This window comes from Amphiprion ocellaris, chromosome 13, assembly GCF_022539595.1.
Source record: "Amphiprion ocellaris isolate individual 3 ecotype Okinawa chromosome 13, ASM2253959v1, whole genome shotgun sequence".
Taxonomy (NCBI): domain Eukaryota; kingdom Metazoa; phylum Chordata; class Actinopteri; family Pomacentridae; genus Amphiprion; species Amphiprion ocellaris.
The window spans coordinates 10,885,699-10,910,485 of record NC_072778.1 but is presented as its reverse complement, the minus strand read 5'-3'; the positions used below and the strand labels follow the sequence as shown (position 1 = coordinate 10,910,485).

Here is a 24,787-nt window from a genome sequence, read left to right as displayed (position 1 = left end):
GGGGCAGCACCTACCCCCAAACCCAGAGGGAGCAGTCCACCAGCTTCCAAGAGAGAACCATGGTCGCAGACTTAAATGTACTGACTGGAAACCCAGCAGCATTACACTCTACTGCAAACCACAACGTGTTGAAAGTCACCGTCTGATGTAGTCAACAGTATCAAGTCATCTACAAATAGTGGAGATGAGATCATGGGTAAGAAACACTTTGCTGTCTTCCAGCAGCCCATTATTATGTGACATTTTATTAGAGCAATATGGTCTTTGTCTCCAAACAAGATTCTCAGATGATGATACAGGAAACTTATTTCCAGAAATGCACCATGGTAAATACCTTCTCCTGATACTGATACACAACATAACAACTGTAGGTAGTAATAACCTGAAGGCTTCTTTGTTGGCATTTTGATTTTAATGGAGAATTGTGATGAAGATCAACAACAAATGTGGGTAAAAGATCTGAGAAATCATAGTAGGAAGTCTCCTGCTGAGGGCATTTGTGCACGTTCTTTGTGCCTTAAGACAAATGATGCCCCAATAAAAACCTGAGTTCTGTTATTTCCACTTAAAACAAGTATCTGTATTCACCTTCCAGAATTAGGAACAGCACAGTTCATACATTACTGCTTGAAAAAAATATTCCTTTGCCTCTAAAACAAATAGTTTTTAAAGTATTTATTTGTTTTGGTTACATTGTAGACAGGAGTGAGGTGAAATGAGGACGAGAGATGCAACAAATGTTTTCTGCCAAACTTAAAACTAAGAACATTTCAGCTCGAGGTCAATCTTATTTACAAGTGCTTGGATGAACAAGATGCATGTAATCTAAATACATTTAAGCGTGAGGATACAAGTTGTTCACTAAATGTTCCTGATACATCATACTACAGCATATACAAAGCCCTTTAGTAGTTAAACAAACAACACTACATTATTCAATACAAATCGCTGCCAAACATCTGTTGACTCACTAATCCAGTCCAAAAGCCTTGACAGCAGTGTAGATCCTCTCTCTCTCTGCTGCTTTGGCCTCCTTTATTGCACTGTCAGCCTTTACCATGGTAAAGGTGACAGCAGAATAAATCCATGTGTCCAAATCCTTCTGTAAAAATAGATGAATTTAAAATATGAGAAATATCAGCCCCTTAATGACTTTGATTCATTAACTAATTTTGTAAATGATGTGAGTCTGAGTTTTCAGTACTCCACCTGTTCACTTTTCTGACCACCACAGTTTTTCTGCTGAGCAGCAGCTGTATTACGAAAAACATAGATAACAATAGATAACATTGCAGTTCTTTCAAAATATTTAGTTTGTTGAAAGAAATATGAATAACTTGTGTTACCTTTGCCATAATCACAGTTGTTTTCCTTGATGCTGTAAATGAGGATGGCTATAATAATGAGACTTAGAGCTAAGAAGATGCACAGCAGAAAAGAAACTGGACTGACTGACCACATGCTGAATCCTGAAACACAATAAAAAGGAGGAAACATTGAAAGTGAAAGATGAGGAAAAGTAAATGATATGTAATGCCACCACGTATTAGATGATTGTTGATCTTGACTCTATAATGTAACGTCTGAATACAAAAATTTTCTGATGAATAGTATCATGATCCATTACCTTGATTAATCAGAGTAGTTCCATTTCCAAACAGTATCTGTCCACATGTGGCCACAGCACAGTAGTAAGTCCCAGCATCAGAGGAGTTGAAGGTCTTAGAGGAGTGATAAACACAGCTCTTCTGAGTGTCAGATCTCTTCTCACATTCATCAGGTCTGTTTCCATCAGTGTAGATGATGTCTGGATGAGATTTATCTGCTCCAGGTTTGAACCAGAAAACACTCAGATCTCCTGAACATGTTTTCTTCTCAGAGTCAGAGAAGACTGAACAGTGGAGAGTCTGTGATTCTCCTGGATGGACTGAATGTGATGCTGTGGACTGCTGAACAACAGTGTAGTCTGATGTCTTCTGACTGTCTCCTGTGTAATGAAAAAGCTGTTAACAGGATGAGACCTCAAAGCACATTTTGAAGGTCTGACATCAAATTTGACTTAAGTATTTCATGTCTTACTTATACTTCTGTGAACAGGGATTATTAATACTATTCTTTGCTTGAATCAGTGTTTGAAAACATCTGTATACAAATAGAAGAAATGCACGTTGAATGTAAATTTATATGGATTAAAATAAAAATAGTTTTCGTGAACTTTTACAACATGTTGCAATGATTATTCTACAAACATTTATACAGTACAGCTTCAGTAGTTAAAGCATTTGCAAAGCTTTCTGAAAGTAGCTCATATTATTACCTTTTATGATCAAATATGTCCCACTCCACTTAGAACTGCCAAACCACGCGATGACGGCACAGTGATAGATTCCCTCGTCCTCTTGGATTGTACTCAAAATAGTCAGGTTGCTAAAATTGTCATCATTATTAACTTTCCATCTTGAGTTAGAAAACTCTGGTTCAAACTGAGGTGTGAGAGATTTCTGCAGAATCACAATTAGTTTCAGATCATCTCCGAGTCTTTGCTTGTACCAGTGGATTTTTGTAGAGATCTCAGTATCATGGAGTGCACATGTAAAGGTTGTAGATTCACTAACTTCAACTGGGATCACTGGCATGAGTGTGTCTGAATTGAAGGAAAACATCAAATATATAAGACAGTCAGTCAAAAGGATGAAGGACATTTACTGCAAATGTCACGTAAAAATTATTAAAAAAGCACTCACGTCCTTGATGAAGAACAAGCATCATAATCCATAACACGATCATCTTGACAATGTCTCCTGTCAGGGACCTTGTTGCTGTTTAAATGAGTGTAGGAGGTGATGTAACTTGGCCAAGACCCTCTGTGTCACACTGCCAAATGCATCTGATTGGTTGTCACACAATGAAGATTCAGAGGTGCACTTCCTGTCATGTTGGTTCTTTGAGAATTGGACCAACTTATTCTTATCTATTTAGTCACTTATTTTAAATATATTGTTAAAGTCTTTTGTCCAAATGATACAATCTCATCTTACAGTTCTTCTTTCTTTGTTCAGTCCTATTGTTCAGTAAGATTTCCTGTGATGGTTTTACTGCAGTTTTTTGTGAAAGTGTGAAACTGGATGGTAGCTGGAAATGTGAACAATAAAACAGTGGAGACACTGAACTTATATTTCTATATAAATATTATTAAACTAACAACATCTATATAACTACATCACACTATTAACACGCATTAAGACAAATGACAACACAAAATAAACAATGCAGTGAATGTGAGTGAAGGGAAAAAGAGGGAAGAGAATGGAATATTATAATGCATTATTTGATCATCATAAGGTTATTGACAGCATTATTTTTAGCAGTTCCAAAAAATGAGTGCATATAAAGAATGGCTGAGTTCAAAATAGTAGAATAAATATCTTTCTTTGTCTTCATGTGAGTCTGGTGTTCCTAGTAGCATTGTCAGTGGAAGTGAAATCCTTTTGATATGATCAAGATTTTGATCCTCATATCCTGCAGAGTCAATAGCCAGTCAGAGTGTGTCTGGTGGCCATTTGGTCTTTTGAAGGCCTGATAGTGAGTGGGCATGTGGGCCAGTCACTTGGGTAAACTATGCCCACAATGCATCTTGGATGTCTGGAGGTGTGTGTTGTTGGATCCTCTGAAGGTCTGGTTGCTGTGGCAGCTGATTAAAATATTAATTTATGTGACAAGTTGGTGCTCGCATTTACAGTATTTAGATAACAGCATTTACTATCCATCACTGCTGTTTCCTTTGATGGTGGCAGATCAGACAATATAAAAAAAAACAACTCCCTTTCAAAATATAACACAATTCAGGCCATTTTATGTGAAATTTGTGGTTGTTCTGCTTCTGCGAGCAGACACAAACAGGCACGACTAATAGATAGCTAATCTATTAGTTGTAAGGAGTTGAAAGTACAGATGATTGAGACTCATACTAACAATCAAAACTGGCTGAATAATGAGACCTCTGTGACATAAGGGACGGGGAGCATCACCTGCATGTGATGACTGAAAATGATTATTATGATTTGGTTAGGGTTGTGTATTTCTATTACACACACAGGAGAAAAGATCCAACCATCTCTGGATCATAAATAAAACTGTTCGCTGGCTATGACCATGCAACAATCAAACACAACTGTATTTTCGTTCACAAATCCCTTTAGATGTATGCACGCGTTCTCTATCGAGAATGCCTGCCTGCCTGCCTGCTAGACCAGTCACAAAATACTAAAAAATACGAAAAAAGCCATTGCAATTTTAACATTGATTGTTTCCATAAAAATACATAAGAAATTTTTAGTATTGGGTCATTTTGGTACCAGTGATGCACTAATGAAGGTTGTGCTTTTATTAAAAGACACAATTTTTGTTGCTGTGCTTCATGTCTATATAAAGTCAGCACATGTGAAAGGTCTTCAGAGACAAAAATGGCTAAAACAAGGAAAATAACCCAGGGAACATGCCTGAAGACACAAATTCTCAGTCAGGAAGGGTGCAGCTGATGCCAGATAGCCAGGAAGTTCAGATGCAGTCCTTCAGCAGTTGGATACACTCTCCAGAAATACAGATGAACCAACAGCTTGGAAGACAAACCAAGATGTGGGCATCCAATGGCCGCATCCTGATCTGCATGTGCATTGAAAACTACCAAATGACATCACAGGAGCTTCAGCAGCAGTGGTCAAACCAAACTGGTGTCCAGTTTGTCCACCTGCACTGTACGTGGCCGACTTTTAGATCATGGCTTCAGGTCCTAGAAGGGTGCCAAGAAGCCCCCAATCAATGAGAGACAGAGGTTAGCCCAGCCTTGTTTGGCTCAGGCACACAAGAACTGGACAGCCAGGAAGTGGAAGAAGATTCTATGGTCAGATGAGTCCAGTTTCCAGCTTTATCTTCCTCTTGCTAATGTGAGGATACGCAGAAGGCCAAGTGAAGCATTATCTTCAGCATGTACAGTACCTACTATCAAGCATGGTGGAGGCAGAATCATGGTTTGGGGATGCATAAGTGCTGCTGGTGTTGCTGAATGCTGCCATTCTGAAAACTCATATACTCCCTTCTTCACATGCACTGTTCCATCGAGGTCAAAACTGGATGTTTCAACTAGATAATGCCTCTTGCCACACATCCAGGGCCAGTAGAACTTGGCTGCAGGAGCAAAATGTCCAGGGCTTAGAGTGGCCAGACATGAGCCCCACTGAAAATCTGTGGTGGATTATTAAAAGGTCTGTTTCAAAGCACAAACCATTTAGAACAATTAGAAGAATTTAGAAGAATTAAAAGCAGTAATTCAAGAGGAATGGGACCAGATTACCCCTCAAAAGTTTGAATGGCTCATGGGGAACATGCCAGCTAGGATCAGAGCTCTACTGCATGCTGATGGCAGGACTACTAAATATTAATTTGATGCTTTATTTTTTGTTCAGTTTTGAACACGTTCTCTGTTATTTGTTGACTTTGACACAGATGATGTTGAGAACTGACATATCAAAACTGTCAAGAATTTTGTCAAATCACATTGATCAAACAAGTTTGGAACATTTAGTGTTTGCTTGAAAGTCTTTCAGATTCTGCTCTGATAGTGTTCAGTTATTGTTCTGTGTTTGTTCAGTCTGTTTCTATCGTCACTGTCCTTTGTACAAGGTTGGAAAAACAGGAATCATCGTTGATTCCTTGAGTAAACAGGATCTTAAATTTGACATTTAATCAGTGTCAAAATCTGCCTGTAACATTGCAAATATTAGAAAGAAAATATTCAGTCAGATAAAGCAATATGCTAAGATTTAATTCTGCAATGAATGCAAGTTTATGCTTTCAAACTACACACATCTTGGAAAACAAATGAATCTTAAAGCAAATGCAAAGGAAAGGAAATGGAAAAAAACTTAACAGCTTTTACATTTTATGTGAACTTTATTCACAAATTATTTTTCCAATAATTTTTTCTTTAAAAAAAGAAGCAACAAATGTAGACAGTTTAATTTAGCATATCTGTATTACATTACATTAAGACAAAAAGTTAGCATTCTGAAAAAGCCATTATACAGTGCCAATAAAAGTATTCATCCCACATGAAAGGGTTCAATTTGAATTGCTTTTCAGCAATGAATCACTGATTTTGATAATAATATACACACAAAAAGGTTTTTCCATGTCAAAGTTAAAACAGATTTGGCAACAATTATAGCAGAAAGCCCATCTGGGCGGATCTCAATCAGTCTCACACATCTGGACATTGTAATTTTATCCCATCTTTCTTTGCAAAAATCGCTCAAACTTTGTCAGGTTACACTGGAATCGAGTGATTCGCTCTTTTCAAGTTTTGTCAAAAAATCTCAGTTGGATTGAGGTCCGGACTCAATAATGTTAAAATGAAATAGCATTAAAGTCATCCAATAGTGAATATTCTCTTACTTGTTCAGAACTGAAATACAAGCCCCAGTGTGGCTGAAGCTTTCTCACAGTGCATCAGAGAAAAAAAGGAATATTACCAACAATTTGCAAATTCCGTCTGTTGTTAATTTCTTGCAGAAGTGTTGACATCAGTGTAGATCGTCTCTTCTTGAGATGTTTTTGCATTTCTTCTCTCAACTTTTGTGAAGGCCAGTGCAGAATAAACCGAGTCCTCATTTCTCTGATGAAAAATACGAAGTTGTATTTTAAAATATGAAATTTGAGCTGGCAGGTGGTAATTACCTAATGTAGGGTTATTTTAATCTTTTCTTTCAGTACTGTACCTGTGGTCTTTCCTGATGACCACTGGCTGCTGCAGCATCTGTTTGCAGAGATTTAAGATGAAAGATGGTGTTGGTTAAACTAGACAATTAAATAATGCAAAACCCCATTTGGTAAAATACTTTTAGATACATTAATGTGCAGGAAACTTAGATTACCGTTGCAGAAATCACAAGTTTTTGTCTTGATGAAATAAATGAGAAAGGCTATAACAATCAGGCTTGTAGCCAAAGCAGCAGACACCAGAAAGAGAGCTGTATTGTCTGGCTTCAAATCTTGCATGTTGAGTGCTGAAAAGATACAATCATAAATATTTTGGTAAGATTACACATTTGGGAAAAAAGTTTCATGATATCAATAGACTCTACCAGATTCTAAATTTAAAAGACAAATATTATTTAACCAATATGTAAAAAAATGTCCTATACTTACCGTTATTGTCCGATTTTGCTCCATTTCCAAATAATATCTGTCCACATGTGGCCACAGCACAGTAATAAGTCCCAGCATCAGAGGAGGTGACGGTTTTAGAGAAGCTGTAGATACATTTCTGAGGAGACTGAGCCTCAGGATTCGTCTCACATTCATCTTGACTGTTTCCATCAGCATAAATTAATCTGGGATGAGATTCATCTGACCCAGCTCTGAACCAGAACATCCTGTCTTGTTGTTCTGGACATGTTTTCTTCTCAGAGTCAGACAGAACTGAACACTGCAGAGACACTGAGTCTCCTGGATGTTCTGGATCAGATGGAGGGACTTGAATGATGTCAATGATGTCTGGTTCTGGTCCTTGGAAATGTAAAAAAGCAAAACATCAACAAGTTTGAGTCACTTTATCTCCAAGAAATTTGTTGAAACTATGAATTTATAGTGCAACAGAAACAAAAATCTAGTTCATTTACCTTTAATTCTCAGGAATGTTGCATTCATAAATTCCATGTAGGGCTCATTAACTTTTATACAGTAGTAAAAACCGGTGTCACTTAGCTGAGTTTCATGAATATAGAGAATAAAAGCTTCAGGCTCTTGTTTTGCTGTAATGTGAGGCGTTTCATTAATACCATCATAATCAAAACTAAATGTTCCTCCCAAGAATTCTGGATATTTTCCAGACACAAGTCTGATCCAGTACAAGGTTTGTCCATGCAAAGATGCCTGGCGAGTACATGTGAGATTCACACTTTGTCCGACACCGACAGTCTTTCTGACAAAGGTATGACTGTCAGTGCAGCCTGAAAAAAGAAAGAAAGAAAAAGACTCATTAACGACAACAGACACAATCATAAATGTAAAATCATGTATCAATAACAGAGACTGATTTGTGCAGTAAGTGTGACCTCTCTAAATATACTTACGCCCCACTCTGAGCATCAGCAGGAAATAAAACAGGACCAACATTTTCTGATGAATCCACTGGTGACTGAATTCAAATTGAAGCAGAAGATAAGATGACATGCCTAAATGTAATCGCATCAAGTGGGAGGGAACAATTTCAGAGCGATCTGATTGGCTTCTGGTCTTGTTGGCTTTTCACTGTATTACCACAGTGGAAATAATACCAAACATCTTTCCAACTGAAACACATGAAACAACACCAACAGCAAGTTCTTCTTTCATGCTTCTATAAACACAAGAAATACACGTGCAATATTCACAATCAAACCAGCAGACGTGCAAACACATTTAGAAACAAAACCTTAAAAATAATTAATTCAGATAAACACAAACTTTTGTTCAAGGATGATTTTTCAACATTGTAATTCAGGTTTGATGAAGGTTGAGCAGCTTAAACTACTTTCTGAAGGTCAGAGGAAGATTCTAATTGTAAATGAACTGTGATTAAAGTCATGGTTAAAAGGCCACTCTAGCAATTTAGAACTGAAATCTCCATGAATCTGGTTACTTAAAATAGACAGATTTAAAAAGAATGATCTAAAGTGAAGCAGCAAAGACAAAGATGACCTGTAAGCGACACTGCAGGAAATTATCAGGGATGACCAGGCTCAGTTACGAACACTTAGTTTATGTATGTGCAAGAATTAACTTGAGAAATGAAAAAACTTCCTGAGAATCAAAAATATGGCTCTCACACTTCCGGGGATTAGATTGGATGAGGTTTCACTGGGTCCTATCCAAACAAAATTGGGTCTTACTTAACATCAATGTGACCATCAAGGAAAAGTAAATACATTTACAAATGACTCATGAAGTTAACAGTTAAGTTTCTTTTTTATTTGCTGCATTTCTCATTTTAAACAAATTATTGATACCACAATGATAAATAAAGACAAAAGAGCCACCTTAAATATTGTGTGGATCAACCAGTTCAGAAGCTCCACATCATCAGTGATGACCCGCCCACTCTGCTGTCAATCACTTCAGCAGGAAGATCACAGCAGACAGAGTTGGGCAGGTGGTTGTGGTCTCAGCCTCCATCCTCTACACTGCTTCATCTCTGTTCAGGAGGCTGGTTAGAAGGAGAAGTAGAACACTGCTGATAGTATCACAGAAACACATTCACACTGAAGAGATCAAAAGTTTCTGACTCATGTCATACCTCCCTCTATTTTTATTTATTCTTTATTTCATTCATTTGTAAAATATTTTTTTTAATGTAAATACAAACATTCTCCAAACTAGAATGAACGGGAGCAGAAAGAAGACAAGTCTTATTTTATCTGCCCCTTTATCCCCAGAAATCAATTTACAAAAAACGTACTAAAACATTTAACCCCATGTTGTCTGTTCCCTGTTCACTGTCCAATAAGGGCAAAAATACCAAAAAATGAACTTAAAAAAAATGCTGTTAATAGTACAAATGGAGCTGGAGTTTTGACCATAAAGATCGTCCTACAGTCTAAACAGTTAGTTCCCTAAATCAGTGATTTCTGACACAAAGCTGCATCCAGTCAATTTACACAAAATACACATGCAGTTATACATACTGGAGGGTGCAAACAACAACATAAAATGTGATTTAAAACAAAACAGACTAAAAGTTACCTATACTTTGTATCATTTGTTGTACTTTATGGCTTGTCTTTGTGTGCACAGCACTGCTCACTCCTGACACACAGACACACAAACACACAAATTCAGTCACCACTGACAAACAAATGATGCATGGAAACTTTAGCACTGCTGTGGTTGGTCTTCTAAGGTGTGAATACAAAGGGGCTGTTCTTCCTGTTTCACTCGGCTTTAATGTCAGGAAGCTGGTCTTGCACTGCTGTGTATCTATTTTAAAAGTGCAATTTCATGAACTTCCATCCATCCATTATCTATACACCGCTTAATCCTCACTAGGGTCGCGGGGGGGGGCTGGAGCCTATCCCAGCTGACTCGGGCGAAGGCAGGGGACACCCTGGACAGGTCGCCAGTCTGTCGCAGGGCTACATATATAGACAAACAAGCACTCTCACATTCACACCTACGGGCAATTTAGAGTAATCAATTAACCTCAGCATATTTTTGGACTGTGGGAGGAAGCCGGAGTACCCGGAGAAAACCCACGCATGCACAGGGAGAACATGCAAACTCCATGCAGAAAGATCCCGGGAAAGCCGGGACGCGAACCAGGGATCTTCTCGCTGCAAGGCGAAAGTGCTAACCACTACGCCACTGTGCAGCCCAATTTCATGAACTTCTATCTTACAAAATGATTGGTCTAAAATCATAATTTACAGGAAAAGTTAAAAGCTTTTAAAGTTAAGAGCCTTTCTCGATCTACCATGATATTTAATATATATACCGTTATTGCATTACACTCACTGTTTCTCCCTGTGTCCTCTCCCCGAGTGTCCCTGGTCCTGGAGCTGGATGCTTCAGATCTGTGGTTGTTCTCCCACCAACTGGCCTCGTCTCCATCTGTGGATGCTGCTGCTGACCTTCCTCCAGCCCACTGCTTCCAGCTGCCCATTTCCACCAGTCTACTCTGCATCACCTTCACTACACTTGATGTGCTCATCTACATACTGTTTGAATTTTACTACCAGCTATATATGTAGTGTATTTATGCCAGAGCCGTACACCATAACAGTAAAATACAAATCAATTTCAATGCTAGCTTGTACTTTGTATCATCTAGCTTATCATACATGTATCCAACTGTATATGTTCCTTGTTCCCCACCCCTCTCTTCTCCCATGCCTCCCCCTCTACCTCCACCTCTACCCCTCTACCTCTACCCTTATCCTTCTATCTCTACCTCTCTACCTCTTCTGTCCCTCTCAACCCGCCCGGCCAGCAGGCAGATGGGTCCCCCCACATTAGAGCCGGGTTCTGCTCGAGGTTTTTTTCCCTGTTAAAAGGGTGTTTTCCTTGCCACTGTCGCCTTGGGGCTGCTCTGGGGGTTCAGGCATATGGATTCTGTAAAGCGTCTTGAGACAATTTGACTGTAATTGGTACTATATAAATAAAATTGAATTGAACCGAATTGAGCTATAAGAGAGATGGACACACAAACCTGCTCAGTCAGGCTGTCCTGATCATTTTCTTCACATTTGGCTGTGCTATGGTTTGGTGTGTTTCACTGGTTTTGGCTGAATGTTGAGGGGAGATGCGAGGAAGGTACACTTGTCCCACCTTGATTCTTTTTTTTGTTTGGCAACATCAGAGCTTTGAAATGTTATTGATTGTTGATTTGACAGCCTTGATGAGCTCTGTTCCAGTTTGCATCACTATATTCAGTTAAGGAGTGGCAGTATGTCCAAATTAAGGGTTAATAAATCAATAAATATGCATTCAATTTAAAACAAAAATCAAGTATATACTGTTAGCTTCAGGGCCGGAGTGGGACTCATTTTCAGCCCTGGAGTTTCATGCCTCAGATCAGCCCACTTTAGATCACGACCAATTATTATTAAAATCATGTAATTATAACCTTACATGTTAAGTCTACAATAGTGCATTTTTCTGTAAAGCCTTGTAATTCAGTGTATTTTTCTAAAATAGTTCCAATTCAGTGCAAGTAAGGGTTGCTTCACAATGTGGATTTCTTTCAACATAAGTGCACATCTCCAACATTATTCTTTACAACATCAGAATGTATGTATGAACATCCTGTGACTGAGGGCCAGCAAAGTAATCAAAACTATCAACTGACTCATTTTCATCTGTCTCATTCCTGACTTGCGGTTTCAAGTTTCTGCTACTGAGCTGCTGCCTCTGTGTTCAGTCCCTTTCACACTTCCTCTAGTTTCAAAAATCTTCCCTTTTTTCAAAGCCTTCTGATCAGTTCAGGTCAGTCTCATTAACGTAGTGCTGAATCATCTAGCATTCTCAGGGCACTTTTCATATAGAGCAGATCTACACTATACTCTTCATTATATTAATTCTAATAATATTCACTCAGTGAGCTCCGACCTGCCCACTTTGGACTTGTGGGCTCATGGCTGCTGCTTGGTGCTGGATTTCTTCACACTCTGAGGTGCTATAAGACACAGTTTCCCAGTTATGTGGTGTCGCATCTTACTATTATTTAAATTCTATAATGTTATGTTATTTGCCACAATGCCACACAGTTCATTGACTTGATAATGAATTAACTTGAATGGTGGTTTGCAGAAAATGTTCAACATCTTGTGGTGTCCGTTTCATCGTCCTCATTTGTTGTTTCAAACCACGAGCTCGTTTTAGTGAGAAAGCCTACAAGTTCAGCACATTTGGCTGCATGTGTTTCTAGAGCTTTTCTCTTTTTAATTCTTGCCTTCTTCGCGCCACCCTTGCGCGTTCTATTTTCCATCTTTCAAACACCTCTGACGGTGTGCACGGCCGTGTTATGTCAGAGTGCGCCTGCAAAAAAAAGAAAAAAGAGCTGCCAGTGGAGGTGGCCCAGGGACCGCTGTAGCAGTATACATGATCAACCCAGTGCCATGACTGAAAACCAGTCCCAAAAAACCAAAACAAAACAGAAAGTGAACACCGGCCCTCGCGGCCAAACATCAGACCGGCCCACCAGGAACTGTCCCGGTCCTCCCGTTTAGCCACTCCGGGCCTGGTTAGCTTACAGATGCAGAGAAATGGTTCACCACAGATTTTCTCTGTCAGTGCCGCTGCTGCATGTGGCTCTGCCTGTTATTCTCATGACAGACATATGGAAGGCCTTTACAAAGGACTTTGAGAAGAGAAATATGAGGAGAGTTGGCATTGGAAACCACTACCATGGATGTGGGCAAAGCTTTCATCAAATCTTCAGGTTCTGCTTCTTCAAGAGAGGACATGTTAACTGGATTATGAAGTTCTTTGAAATCCTCTTTCGACTGCCTGACAATGTCCCCAGTCCAGGTCAGCGGTTCTCCCACCTGGCTGCACACAGCCTGGGTCAAGCCCCGCCTCCCCTTCCTGAGATGTTGAACAGTTTTCCAGAATCTCTTTTAGGCCCACCAAAAGTCCTTCTAGATAGCCTCTCCAAACAGTCCTCAGACTTGAGTTTTTGTTGCTGCCACAGATGCAACCCTTTTGGCTGACTGGTATCCATCCACTGTTTCAAGAGACCCCCCAAGCCAAACAGGCCCAAAAGACCTCCTTCTTCAGCCTGACTGTTTCCTTCACCACGGATGTCAACCAGTGGGTCACAACAGGCACTAGTGACCTTCTGGTCACAGGTCCTAACTACCACTTCGGAAAGGTTGGCTTTGAACATGGCTGAGACAACAGGTCACAAGTCTAATGACACAACTACAAAGTAATTCATCGACCTTTGGCCTAAGGTACTCTGTTACCAGGTACACTTATGAGACACCTTGTGCTCAAACATGGCGTTTGCTATGGCTGAACCATGACTAGCATAGACATCCAATGACAGAACACCACTCAGGTTCAGATCAGGTGTGCTGTTCCTCCCAATCACCTCCCTCCAGGTTTCTCCATCCCCATCCAGGACAGCACCCAGAGACTCCCAGAAAGCCAGGTACTCCGAGCTGCCGTTCAGTGCATTGCACAAACAACAGTCAGAGTTGTCCCCTCCACAATCTGGACTCAAAGAGAAACGACCCTCATGAGCTTCCCTCCTGAGCCTCACCCCAAGAGGGGCCTCCGGTCTCCCTTTTTCAGGTGAGGTGGCACCTTTCCTTGTCCTTGATGTCATTTGGGTTTTACAAATTGCTCTTTGTGTGGTCTTTTTCCCAGAAACAATTTGCCTTGGGAGACTCCATCAAGTGCCATTTCCCCTGACAACATTTCAGGATCACAGAGACACTCAAATTTCTCCATAAGGTAGCGATTCCTCGAGGAGCAATTCATCACTTGTTTTGTCAATAATTGTGTGCACTGATAAAAATGCAAAGCTCTATCTGCATGACAAATTACACATTTAAGAGGGATTTTTCTCTCTCTGTCTCACACAAACAGTCTTCTCATGACTTTTGTTGTGGGTTTGGCCACATTTCCTCTCCCTTAGACCCTGCAACTTTTCATCAAACTCACAGATGAACACAGCTCACATACTTTCAAGTTAGCTTTGTGTTCTATGAAGCCCTGTTCACCAAGAACTAGTATTAACCTGGGAACCTGTCAGTTTGTAATAATTGTGCACCTTTCTTCTTCCTCCTTTCTGCTAGAAAATTACAGAAGCTCCCTAGAAATTTCAAATGAAAGTTTGGACAACATTTTGGTTGCAAATTCAGGGCACTTCAGTAGTCACAGATTCGAGACTCATTTACAGAAAGAGCTTAAATCCATTCGAATACAAAAACCTTGAAGGATAGTAAGTTGGACGACATTCATGGCAGTGTGTGTAAAGGAATATTTTGCTGCCTCTCAGCAAATGGTCTGTATTTATATAGCGCTTTACTATACCTGAAACGATACCCAAAGCGCTTTGCATTATACATCACATTCACCCATTCACACACAGATGGCGGAAGCTGCCACGCAAGGCGCTAACCACGACCCATCAGAAGCAGTTAGGGGTTCAGTGTCTTGCTCAGCAACCCTCCGGTTACAAGACGACCACTCTACCCACTGAGCCATGCCACCCTATAATGCTGAATTGTTATTTTGTAAGAGTCTCCTCATTTGTGCACGTTGTTTGTACCTTCAACACCTGAAAAAACCTGAGTTCATTTGTTTCCACTTAAAACAAGTATCCGTATTCACCTTCCAGAGTTAGAACAGCACAGTTTATACATTTCTGCTTGAAAAAAATATTACTTTGCCTTTAAAAAAAACTTTATGAAGTATTTATTTATTTTGGTTTCATTGTAGACAGGAGTGAGGTGAAACGAGGAAGAGATGAAAACAAATGTTTTCAACCAAACTTAAAACTAAGAACATTTCAGTTCGAGGTTGTTCCTGTTTGCAAGTGTTTGGTTGTAAAAGATGAATTTCGTCTAAATACATTTAAAAATAAGGACATAACTTCTTCACTAAATGTTATCAATACACTGTACTACAGCATATACAAAGCCCTTTAGCAATAAACAAAACAACATTGCATTATTCAATACAAATCGCTGCCAAACATCTGTTGACTCACTAATCCAGTCCAAAAGCCTTGACAGCAGTGTAGATCCTCTCTCTCTCTGCTGCTTTGGCCTCCTTTATTGCACTGTCAGCCTTTACCATGGTAAAGGTAACGGCAGAATAAATCCATCTGTCCAAATCCTTCTGTAAAAATAAAAATAGGAAAAATATGAGCAATGTCAACACCTTAATGACTTTGATTAATTAATTTTGTAAATGATGTCAGTTTTACTGGAGTACAGTACTCCACCTGTTGATTTTTCTGACCACCACAGGTTTTCTGCTGGGCAGCAGCAGCTGCATTATGAAATACATAGATAACAATAAATAACAATGCAGTTCTTTAAAAAAAAATTTAGTTTATTCAGAGAAATATGAATAACTTGCATTACCTTTGCCATAATCACAGTTGTTTTCCTTGATGCTGTAAATGAGGATGGCTATAATAATGAGACTTAGAGCTAAGAAGATGCACAGCAGAAAAGTAACTGGACTGACTGACCACATGCTGGATCCTGAAACACAATAAAAAGGAGGAAATATTGAAGTTGAAAGATGAGGAAAAGCATATATTATTTAACGTCACCACTTCTTAAATGACTGTTGATCTTGACTCTATAATGTAACGTCTGAATACTAAAATTTTCTGATGAATAGTATCATGATCCTTTACCTTGATTAACCAGAGTAGTTCCATTTCCAAACAGTATCTGTCCACATGTGGCCACAGCACAGTAGTAAGTCCCAGCATCAGAGGAGTTGAAGGTCTTAGAGGAGTGATAAACACAGCTCTTCTGAGTGTCAGATCTCTTCTCACATTCATCAGGTCTGTTTACATCAGTGTAGATGATGTCTGGATGAGATTTATCTGATCCAGGTCTGAACCAGAACACACTCGGATCTCCTGAACATGTTTTGTTCTCAGAGTCAGAGAAGACTGAACACTGGAGAGTCTGTGATTCTCCTGGATGGACTGAATGTGATGCTGTGGACTGCTGAACAACAGTGTAGTCTGATGTCTTCTGACTGTCTCCTGTGTAATGAAAAAACTGTTAACAGGATGAGACGTCAAAGCACATTTTGAAGTCTGACAAGACCTCACATGTGACTTTTTTTTTTTTTTTTAACATCAAACTCATATGAGCAGGAATTATTATGATAACAATTTGGATATAAACAGAAGAAATGTGCAATAAATGTAACTATAATCAGACTGAAACTGAAATAGGTTTAGTGGGTTTTCATTACATGTTCACTGACAGATGTTCAACATGTATACAGTCCAACTTTAGTGGTTAAAACATTTGCAAAATATGATGAAAGCAGCTCATATTATTACCTTTTACTATCAAAAATGTTGAACTGCATTTAAAATTGGCAGCTCACTCAATGATTGCACAGTGATAGATTCCCTCGTCCTCCTGGATTGTCCTCAAAATAGTCAGGTTGCTGAAATTGTGATCACTATTAACTTTCCATCTTGAGGTAGGAAACTCTGGTGCAAACTGAGGTGCTGATCTCAGCAGAGTCACAATTAGTTTCAGATTATCTCCAACACTTTGCTTGTACCAGTGGATTTCTCCTCGGTCGAGACCAGTATTAGACCGAGCACATATGAAGGTTGTAGATTCACCAGTTTGAACTGGGATCACTGGAATGAGTGTATCTGGATTGAAGGAAAACATAAAATACATAAGAAATTAACTCACAATAATTTAGGAAATCCACGATCTAGAAACGCCACGTAAAAATGAGAAAGTACTTACATCCTTGATGAAGAACAAGCAACATAATCCACAACACGATCATCTTGACAATGTCTCCTGTCAGGGACCTTGTGGCTGTTTAAATGAGTGTAGGAGGTGATGTAACTTGGCCAAGACCCTCTTTGTCACACTGCCAAATGCATCTGATTGGTTGCCACAGAAAAAAAAAGATTCTAAAGTGCACTTCCTGCCACATTGGTCTCATCCAGGGCTTTGACGATTGTATCACCTGTTTCTCATCCATCAACTCAGTCATTTGAAAGACAATGTGAAAGTGTTTTGTTTTCATTAATGTTACAAGCTTGTCCATACATGCTCTCACTATCAGCTGCACATCTGAACATACAACCAGAAACTTCAGACACACAGATGTTTTACGATGTGTCCACTGTAAAGGTGTGAAACCACATTATTCAACCAAACATATGTTAACGTGAATTTGTGAAGCAATCTGGTAGCCAAACATTAACAGATTTGCAGAATGTGCCACAGAAACAGAATGTCTATTGCTTACATCAGGACAGGGGTGCAGTGTTGCTTGTTCTAACTCTCACCTTACACATAATCTTGGACCAATAAATTATGACTCCTATAACTGAATTTTCTACGATGGAATCATTGAAACCCACACAAAAAACATCCATGCATTCTGGTTATTTCATAGATTTATTCTTGGTCTTATGGAAATACGACAAAATCTACTCTGTCAATAATATATATAAAGCAAATCAAATATTTAGTTAAATGTCCCTTGGCCATTTTCACCTTAACTAGCCACTTTTGGTAGCCATCCACAAGCTTCTGTAAACTTCTGGTTGTATGTTTGACCACTCTTTTTGACAGAATTATTCCAGTAGAACTAAAATAGTTGGATTTCTGACAAGGACTTGATTCTTCAGGACAGTCCACAAGTCCTAAACAGGGTTTAAGTCAGCACTTTGGGGAACCCTCATCAAAACCTTAATTCTGGCCTACTGTTTGAGGTCATTGTCTTGTTGGACACCTGACTGCATTCAAATTCAACCAATTTAGGTGATCATTCCCTTTACTTTGTGAAAAGCAGCAGTTCCACTGGCATCAAAACAGCCCCAGAGCATAACATTTCTACTAAGCTGTTAACAAGGATGCTTTATGTGAAGATAGATAGGATAGATACTTTCTTAATCCCGAGGGAAATTCAAGTATCAATATTGAAACATAACAGTTCAATATTAATTTTTTCTGTCCTGTTTACATTTTTCTTTGGTGCTTGAGATATTTACGTAGAATTGGGGTAAAGTTACATAACTGCAGATGTTAAGAGATACAAACTTTTCACTTTTTTCTTAATTGTTTTCCATAGTCAAAATGATACATATGTAACCTTGGAGCCCAAATCAGACTCCCAGTAAGCAATTCTAATATTTCCATTGTGAATGAACATAATTTGGATTGTACTGATCCAGTGTTTTCTAAAAAGTTCTAAACATACAGGATAGGAAGGTAATGTTTTCAAGATGTAAGATTTATATTTGCAGATGTTCATACAGTATTGGCAGTGAAATAAAGTGCATTGTACTACAGTTGCAGTCATGTGTGCACTACTGTCTTACATTATATCATTACATATTTCCATTGTGCCCATGAGCTATTGCTATTGAGATGAAGTGCTCGGATTCAGTGTCGATGGTTTTTCAGGAATTTACTGGCATCAGAAAATTTAAAATATTGATCCGACACTGATATGATACTGAGGATAACGGTAATTGAGCAATCAGGAGATCAACAAAGTAATGACAATTCATGCTGCCTCTGTGGACGTCAGCATCTTGTCATTTAATCTGTACTAAATTCCATGGCAATGCACACAATAGTCCCTTTAACATTTCACTTAGCATCATAAACATGAGTCTGGAGGTGCAAGGCTCATCATATTCATTAATAATCATCCTCCAGGAAGCATGTATGTCTGTTCACACTGCCTCTGTTGTCTCTGCTGAGGTTGGTGGCAGTGGAAAGCAGATAGAGTTCAGTTGCTGCTCTCAAGAAGGTTTCTCTGTGCTGCTTCTGCCAAGTTCAAAGGGGTGAAAACCACAGAAATGACAAAGGGAAGTACTATGCAAGTTGATTTTAAAGTACTCGCTTATTTGAATGACAAGTGTTGGTGTGTACAGAACAGACACATCAATGCAGAGAAAAGGTGTTGAAGCAATATCAGCTTCAAAGTCTGTTGTTTATGATGCTCTTTATCAAAACTTTGTGAGTTGTGTCATGTTGCTCATGATTCCCTGTATTTCACAGCCTCCTTTTCAGTTCCATCCCAATTTATTAGAGCATAACAGGACTAACCTACACTGGGCCAATAGTAGATAAGAGCAGCTGTTTTATTGGCAGCATTACACTCTGCTGCTGGAGATTTAAAATAGTGAACACTGATGACACTGAGTGGACTTTTGCGTGTCAACAGCCTTTGGCCCAGCAATGAACAAGTTAGTTTTTATGGACCAATCAGGCACATTTTGTAGGATTTAAAATATATTTACAGTTTAAAAGGGTCAGATTTTCTTCAGCTTTCCATTACTTACTAAACACAACAGAAACTTTCTGTCCAGGCCTAAAAACTGCAGTTCCTTAATTGACCACTTGGCTGCAAAAGTAAGTCAATCCCTTCAGACCCACATGTTAAGCCTGAAACTTCTTGTGGAGGTGTACAAAGACAACTGTTGATGGGACCCATGTGCAATTGCTGCTATAATGCAACTTTTCTAGTGTGCTAAAATCTGTTTGGAGGACTCGGTATTAAACGTGCAGAAGATCATATCTACACACAGGGCTGGACTGGGATCAAAATATGGCCCTGGCGTTTTTGGTCATGGTGGCCCACCATGATTATTTATACAATATGCCAAGCCATACGACATACCAGAGGATATATGTGCACATTGTATTGTTTCAAAAAAAAAAAAAAAAAAAATGCAGCAGCCTACGTGGAAGAGAGTAACCATGTAAAAAAAAAAAAAAAAGATACAGTCTGTCACTTCTCACAGGGACTTTATTTAAAATTTTATTACAAACTGTCAAAATTACCAACTTGAATTTAAAGTGGAGCTCTTCACCAAAATGGAACCTTAAAGTATGAAGAGAGAGATTGAGAGAGAGAAAGATAGAGAGAGAGATGCATAGATGATCAAGAAAAGAAAAAGAGCTGGAATCAGTTAAGGCATAGTTTTAAAGCTAATGTGACCTCGTCGATCTGTCCCTGCTGTGTCACGTCTCTCCCTCCGTCCTCCTCCTCCTTCTCCTCCTACTCCTTTTCCTCCGACTCCCCCTGAACTTCGCCTTCTTTTTCTATCATGGCAGCAGCAGTCGCTGCCGCAGGTGAAGTAGTGGAAGCAACGGCAAACATGTCACTTATTTAGCAGCATTTTGCTGCATCGACTTGCAGGCTTTTAAGCGTTTATTCGCGCAATTTTTCAGCGCCCCCCTTTCGTTTGGGCCGTTTCTCCATCTTTGCGCCTCTCCACTTCCGGCCAACTCAAACGGCAAAATTTGATGACTTTGGTCAAGAGGCCGGGGAGGGGCGGGCCGAGGAGGGCTGAGAGATTTCATTGGATTAGTCCAATGTCCTTCAAAAAAATTAACCAATGGGCCGTCGCGATCGACAAAAAGGATGTATATTTATATATGATGGTTAAATTATGACACCCCCTGTGCCGGCCCAAAAATGTGCTTCGGCCCACCGGGCATCGCCCGGTACGCCAGATGGCCAATCCAGCCCTGTCTACACAGTCCACACATGCACACCGCTGCCGTTGTAGTGCAGTCGAAGCCCAACTTTACAGAGAAAAGAACGTTTGAACTTGACTGTAAAAGCTCATTTCCCTGTTCATCACAACTGTATGGGGGGTGAATTTTGGCTTAACTCAAACATTTAAATTTTAAATATGCTTTAAGTTCTGCATGATTGAGGCTGTGGTCACTTTGAGCTCTGTGGATTTTTAAATTTTTATACAAAATATGAACAGTGGAGTTGGTTTTGGAAATGACAGTTGAGCTGTAAAATGGCAATAAGATGATTGCATTGTGCTTTGTGTTGCAAATAAACACATTCCGTTAGTCACACTGACATGTTGAACTGAGAGTAATTGAAGTAAAGAAGGGTTTGTGCAGTTGTTGGAGTTTTATTATCAGAGGTATAAACACGTGTACAGACACATCAATTCCTTTCAAAAAAAGTGTTTTGCAATCATTCATACAAACATGAGCATCTTGGGAGAAAGTGGACACTCTAAAAACTGCATTGCAAGTAAGATAGAAAGTTAACCCTTCCTAAGGCTTTCACGATACATCTTCTAAAATGATGGCCTGAACACAAATGTATCATAAATCCTCTTAAAAACTATTCGTAATAAAGGGCACAATGCTAAGGCAGTTGCAGGTGGTTATTTAATGCATCGTTATTACTTTCCATTTCTGCAGTAGCAAGACTAAAAAATGTTTTTTTGAAATATTGTAAACAGTTTGATCAAAATGGCCAGAGAAATTATGCACATCATAGTATCTTTTAGTTCCCTGGATATATTATGAGGTGAAAAGCAAGCGTCAGTGCCTCTAGAGCAGTTATTTCCAGCAGTGCGTCACACAAAAATTACATCAGCATCCATGCCTAAATCCAGCTTTTAGATTGTTAATCTCTGACAAAAGCCCTGACATCACTGTAGATGGTGTCTTTCTTTGCTGTTGCATTTCTTCTTCCTGCTTTGTCAGCATTCCTCCTGGTGAAGACTACTGTAGAATAAACCAAAGACTCTGGATTCCTCTGAGGTGCAAAGTTGAAAATGAAAAAACTGAATGCGTGTACATGTAAAGAGATAAATATTGCTGTTAAGTTTTTCAGATACATCTCTGAATTTCTTACCTGATGATTTTGCTCGTTGCCACTGACTGTCTCAGAATTTGGTTGAAGCGCAACTGAATCTGAATTACATTAAAAAAGAGGAAGCAGAAAAATGTAAGGATTTTACTATGATTAACATCAATGATATTTTGAGTTTACTCACAAACTAACATGCATCAAATTAAGTAATATTTGGGAAAAAAACAGATTAATAGATCGGCATAAGAGTAACTATTCTCACCTTTGCAACAATCACAAGATTTTTTCCTGATGGCATGAACAAGGAACACTATAACAATCAGACTTACAGCCAAAGCAGCACATAACAGAAATAGAAATGTATCGTCCTTCTGTGAATCATGTGTGCTGACAACTGAAAGAATAAAGTAAAGAATAAAGTTAAGAAGTGGTAATCAGGAAGTTATGGTATCAGATAAGGTAATAATGATTCCCTATTGCATTAAAATATGGTACACTTACCTTCAATGTCCAGTTTCGTTCCATTTCCAAAAACTACCATTCCACATGCAACCACAGCACAGTAATACGTCCCAGCATCAGACGAGCTGATGTTTTCCTTGAAGAAGCTGTAGACACAACTCTGTAGAGATGGAGCCTCCAGACTCCTCTCACATTCATCTCCACTGTTAGTTTGGGCGTAAATTAGACTCGGAGGAGATTCATCTGATCCAATGTTGAACCAGAACACACTGTGTTGTTGTTCTGGACATGTATTCTTCTCAGAGTCTGAGAGGACTGAACACTGCAGAGTCACTGAGTCTCCTGGATGAACTGGATCAGGTAGAAAGTGTTGAATGACGGCAGTGATATCAGGTTCTGGTCCTGGAAAATTGAAAACAATTTTTACTCTTTTTTGATGAAAACAAAAATGGATTACAGGCAAAAAGTTAAAGTTAAAAATGGGTATTTACATCCATGATAAAAAATAAATGTTCAAAATGTATTCACATTGAATTAATCATTGTAATAATGTAATGTTTAACGATACCAGTTAAGAAATGTTACGTACCTTCGACTCTCAGAAAGATTCCCTCCAAAAACCTAATGCTACGATGCTGTGATATTAAACAGTAGTAAAATGCAGTATCACTTTGCTCTGTTTTTCTGATATGTAGAACAAATCGTCCAGGCTCTTGTTTTGTTTTAATGCGAGAAATCTCTTTCTTATCATTATAGTCAAAACTAAATGTTTTCCCCAAGATTTCAGGCAAGTTTCCAGCAAAAAATCTGATCCAGAAAAGCATTGAAACCTGTCCTGATTTGTTGCGGGAACATGTTAAAGTCACACTTTCTCCAACTCTAACAGTTGTTGTCACAAAGTTCTGATCATCTGTGGATCCTGAAAAATAAACTGTGATTAAAAACCAGCAAAAATGTGTTCACCATCTCTATTACAGTGAGAAGATGATAATATTAATGAAACATATCTATAAAGAAGTTGACCATTCTACAGATACTCACGTCCAACTGGGAGCATCAGCAGTAAATAAAATACGATCAGCATTTTGCATTTCTTCACTGCAGCTGATTTTGGTTTGCGATTTAAGATGTTTTGCCTTAATGTAATCATATCAAATGGGAGGGAACAACTTCAGAACAATCTGATTGGCCTGTTGCGTCTCTTGGTACTACCACAGTGGAAAAAGATCGATCAAAACTTTCCAACCTAACATGAAACAACACCAGCAGAGCTTTAATGGTGTCTTCGCCAAGGCTGTGGGCTGAAACTTACAGTAACTACAGAGGGTCTTTCAGGGGAGATACTTTCATTAAAGTCTATTTTGATTGGATAAAGCAACATATAAATATGAGAATATGCAATAATTTAAAAATATTTCTACATGGGAACACACAATATGGATCATTTAAAAAAATAAGCGCAGAACTTAAGTATTCCATATTACTTAATAGGGAGAGGAACAGATACTAAATTTTATTATGTTAAATAGATATTAAATAGATATGCAATATAGATAGATATGACATTTTCTGAGGGAGGGGGGAGTGGCACAGTTTTAGGATCAAAAAGAATTTTAGTGAACCACATACATAACCATGAATCACCAGCAGGATGTGCTGATGTACCACTTTGCTGCTCAGCAGAAATTAATTCAGTCCCATATAAACAAGCAACACTGCACCACCAATCAGTGAATTTACATTCAGTGTGGGCTTACTATCAAGAATACCAGTCAATACTACTAATCATTGTGCTATCACATTAAGTTTAACAAAACAAAAAAATACCAATATATTACCTGTTAAAGTGGGAGTCTACGGGGTGTAGAATCGAGTTGAAAACCTGAAGCAACCAATCAAAGAGCAGCCTCGGGTCACATGCTTGCAATGTATTACATATTACCTCATTTCACGTGCACCCTTTACTCAGGAAATGTGCATATTGACATGGAAATTGACCAAATTAACCTCCTGTTGTCCTGGGGTCATTCTGATCCCAAATAAAATCTTTTGCCGTCATATACTTTTATGTAAACAAGGTCTATTTGGCTCTAAATTCCAAAACAAGGGGAAAATTTTGTGGTAGTGGGTTAGATTGAAGTAAGACTAAAGGTTTAACACAGATTTGACTGATAATTTATACTATATGCTTTAAATAACAGTCAAACCAGGCGGGGTCAGTTTTGACGCCAGAGGACAAAAGGTGTACGGCAACTAGGAGGACATTACAAGGGTTAACTGTGATTGGAAAATCGTTTTCAATATAGAATTGATTTTTGTTTAACAAATTGAAGTACACTTTCTTCTCTCGGCAACAGGAAGATGGTAAAGCTGCAGTGTCACACATTAACCACCGTGCAGCTACTGAAAACCCACACAATGGTTTCTAATGCCAAGACTTCCTCAGTGGTACCGAAAACAAACAACT

At 38.9% G+C, this 24,787-nt stretch overlaps 3 protein-coding genes and 1 pseudogene across 3 annotated transcripts; all 4 read right to left on the bottom strand.

The window, feature by feature from the left end:
* Window positions 1-327: 327 nt before the first annotated feature.
* On the bottom strand, window positions 328-2,802 carry LOC111581258 (uncharacterized). The gene is made up of 6 exons (XM_023289374.3): window positions 2,745-2,802; window positions 2,318-2,644; window positions 1,628-1,987; window positions 1,347-1,469; window positions 1,210-1,253; window positions 328-1,102 (listed from the first exon to the last, which is right to left on the bottom strand). The coding sequence occupies exons 1-6, from the start codon at window positions 2,785-2,787 to the stop codon at window positions 971-973; spliced, it is 1,029 nt and encodes a 342-aa protein (XP_023145142.3). The 5' UTR covers window positions 2,788-2,802; the 3' UTR covers window positions 328-970.
* A 1,967-nt stretch (window positions 2,803-4,769) lies between these two features.
* On the bottom strand, window positions 4,770-13,861 carry LOC111581249 (uncharacterized). The gene is made up of 5 exons (XM_055016884.1): window positions 13,504-13,861; window positions 13,243-13,419; window positions 7,677-8,006; window positions 7,204-7,563; window positions 4,770-4,789 (listed from the first exon to the last, which is right to left on the bottom strand). The coding sequence occupies exons 1-5, from the start codon at window positions 13,859-13,861 to the stop codon at window positions 4,770-4,772; spliced, it is 1,245 nt and encodes a 414-aa protein (XP_054872859.1).
* A 932-nt stretch (window positions 13,862-14,793) lies between these two features.
* On the bottom strand, window positions 14,794-17,063 carry LOC111581242 (uncharacterized; annotated as a pseudogene).
* Window positions 17,064-20,678: 3,615 nt separating this feature from the next.
* LOC111581233 (signal-regulatory protein beta-2-like) lies at window positions 20,679-23,184 on the bottom strand. Its single transcript, XM_055016883.1, has 5 exons — window positions 22,910-23,184; window positions 22,360-22,722; window positions 22,121-22,252; window positions 21,901-21,959; window positions 20,679-20,816 (listed from the first exon to the last, which is right to left on the bottom strand). Exons 1-5 carry the CDS (start codon window positions 23,142-23,144, stop codon window positions 20,679-20,681), a joined length of 927 nt encoding a protein of 308 aa, XP_054872858.1. The 5' UTR covers window positions 23,145-23,184.
* Window positions 23,185-24,787: the final 1,603 nt, after the last annotated feature.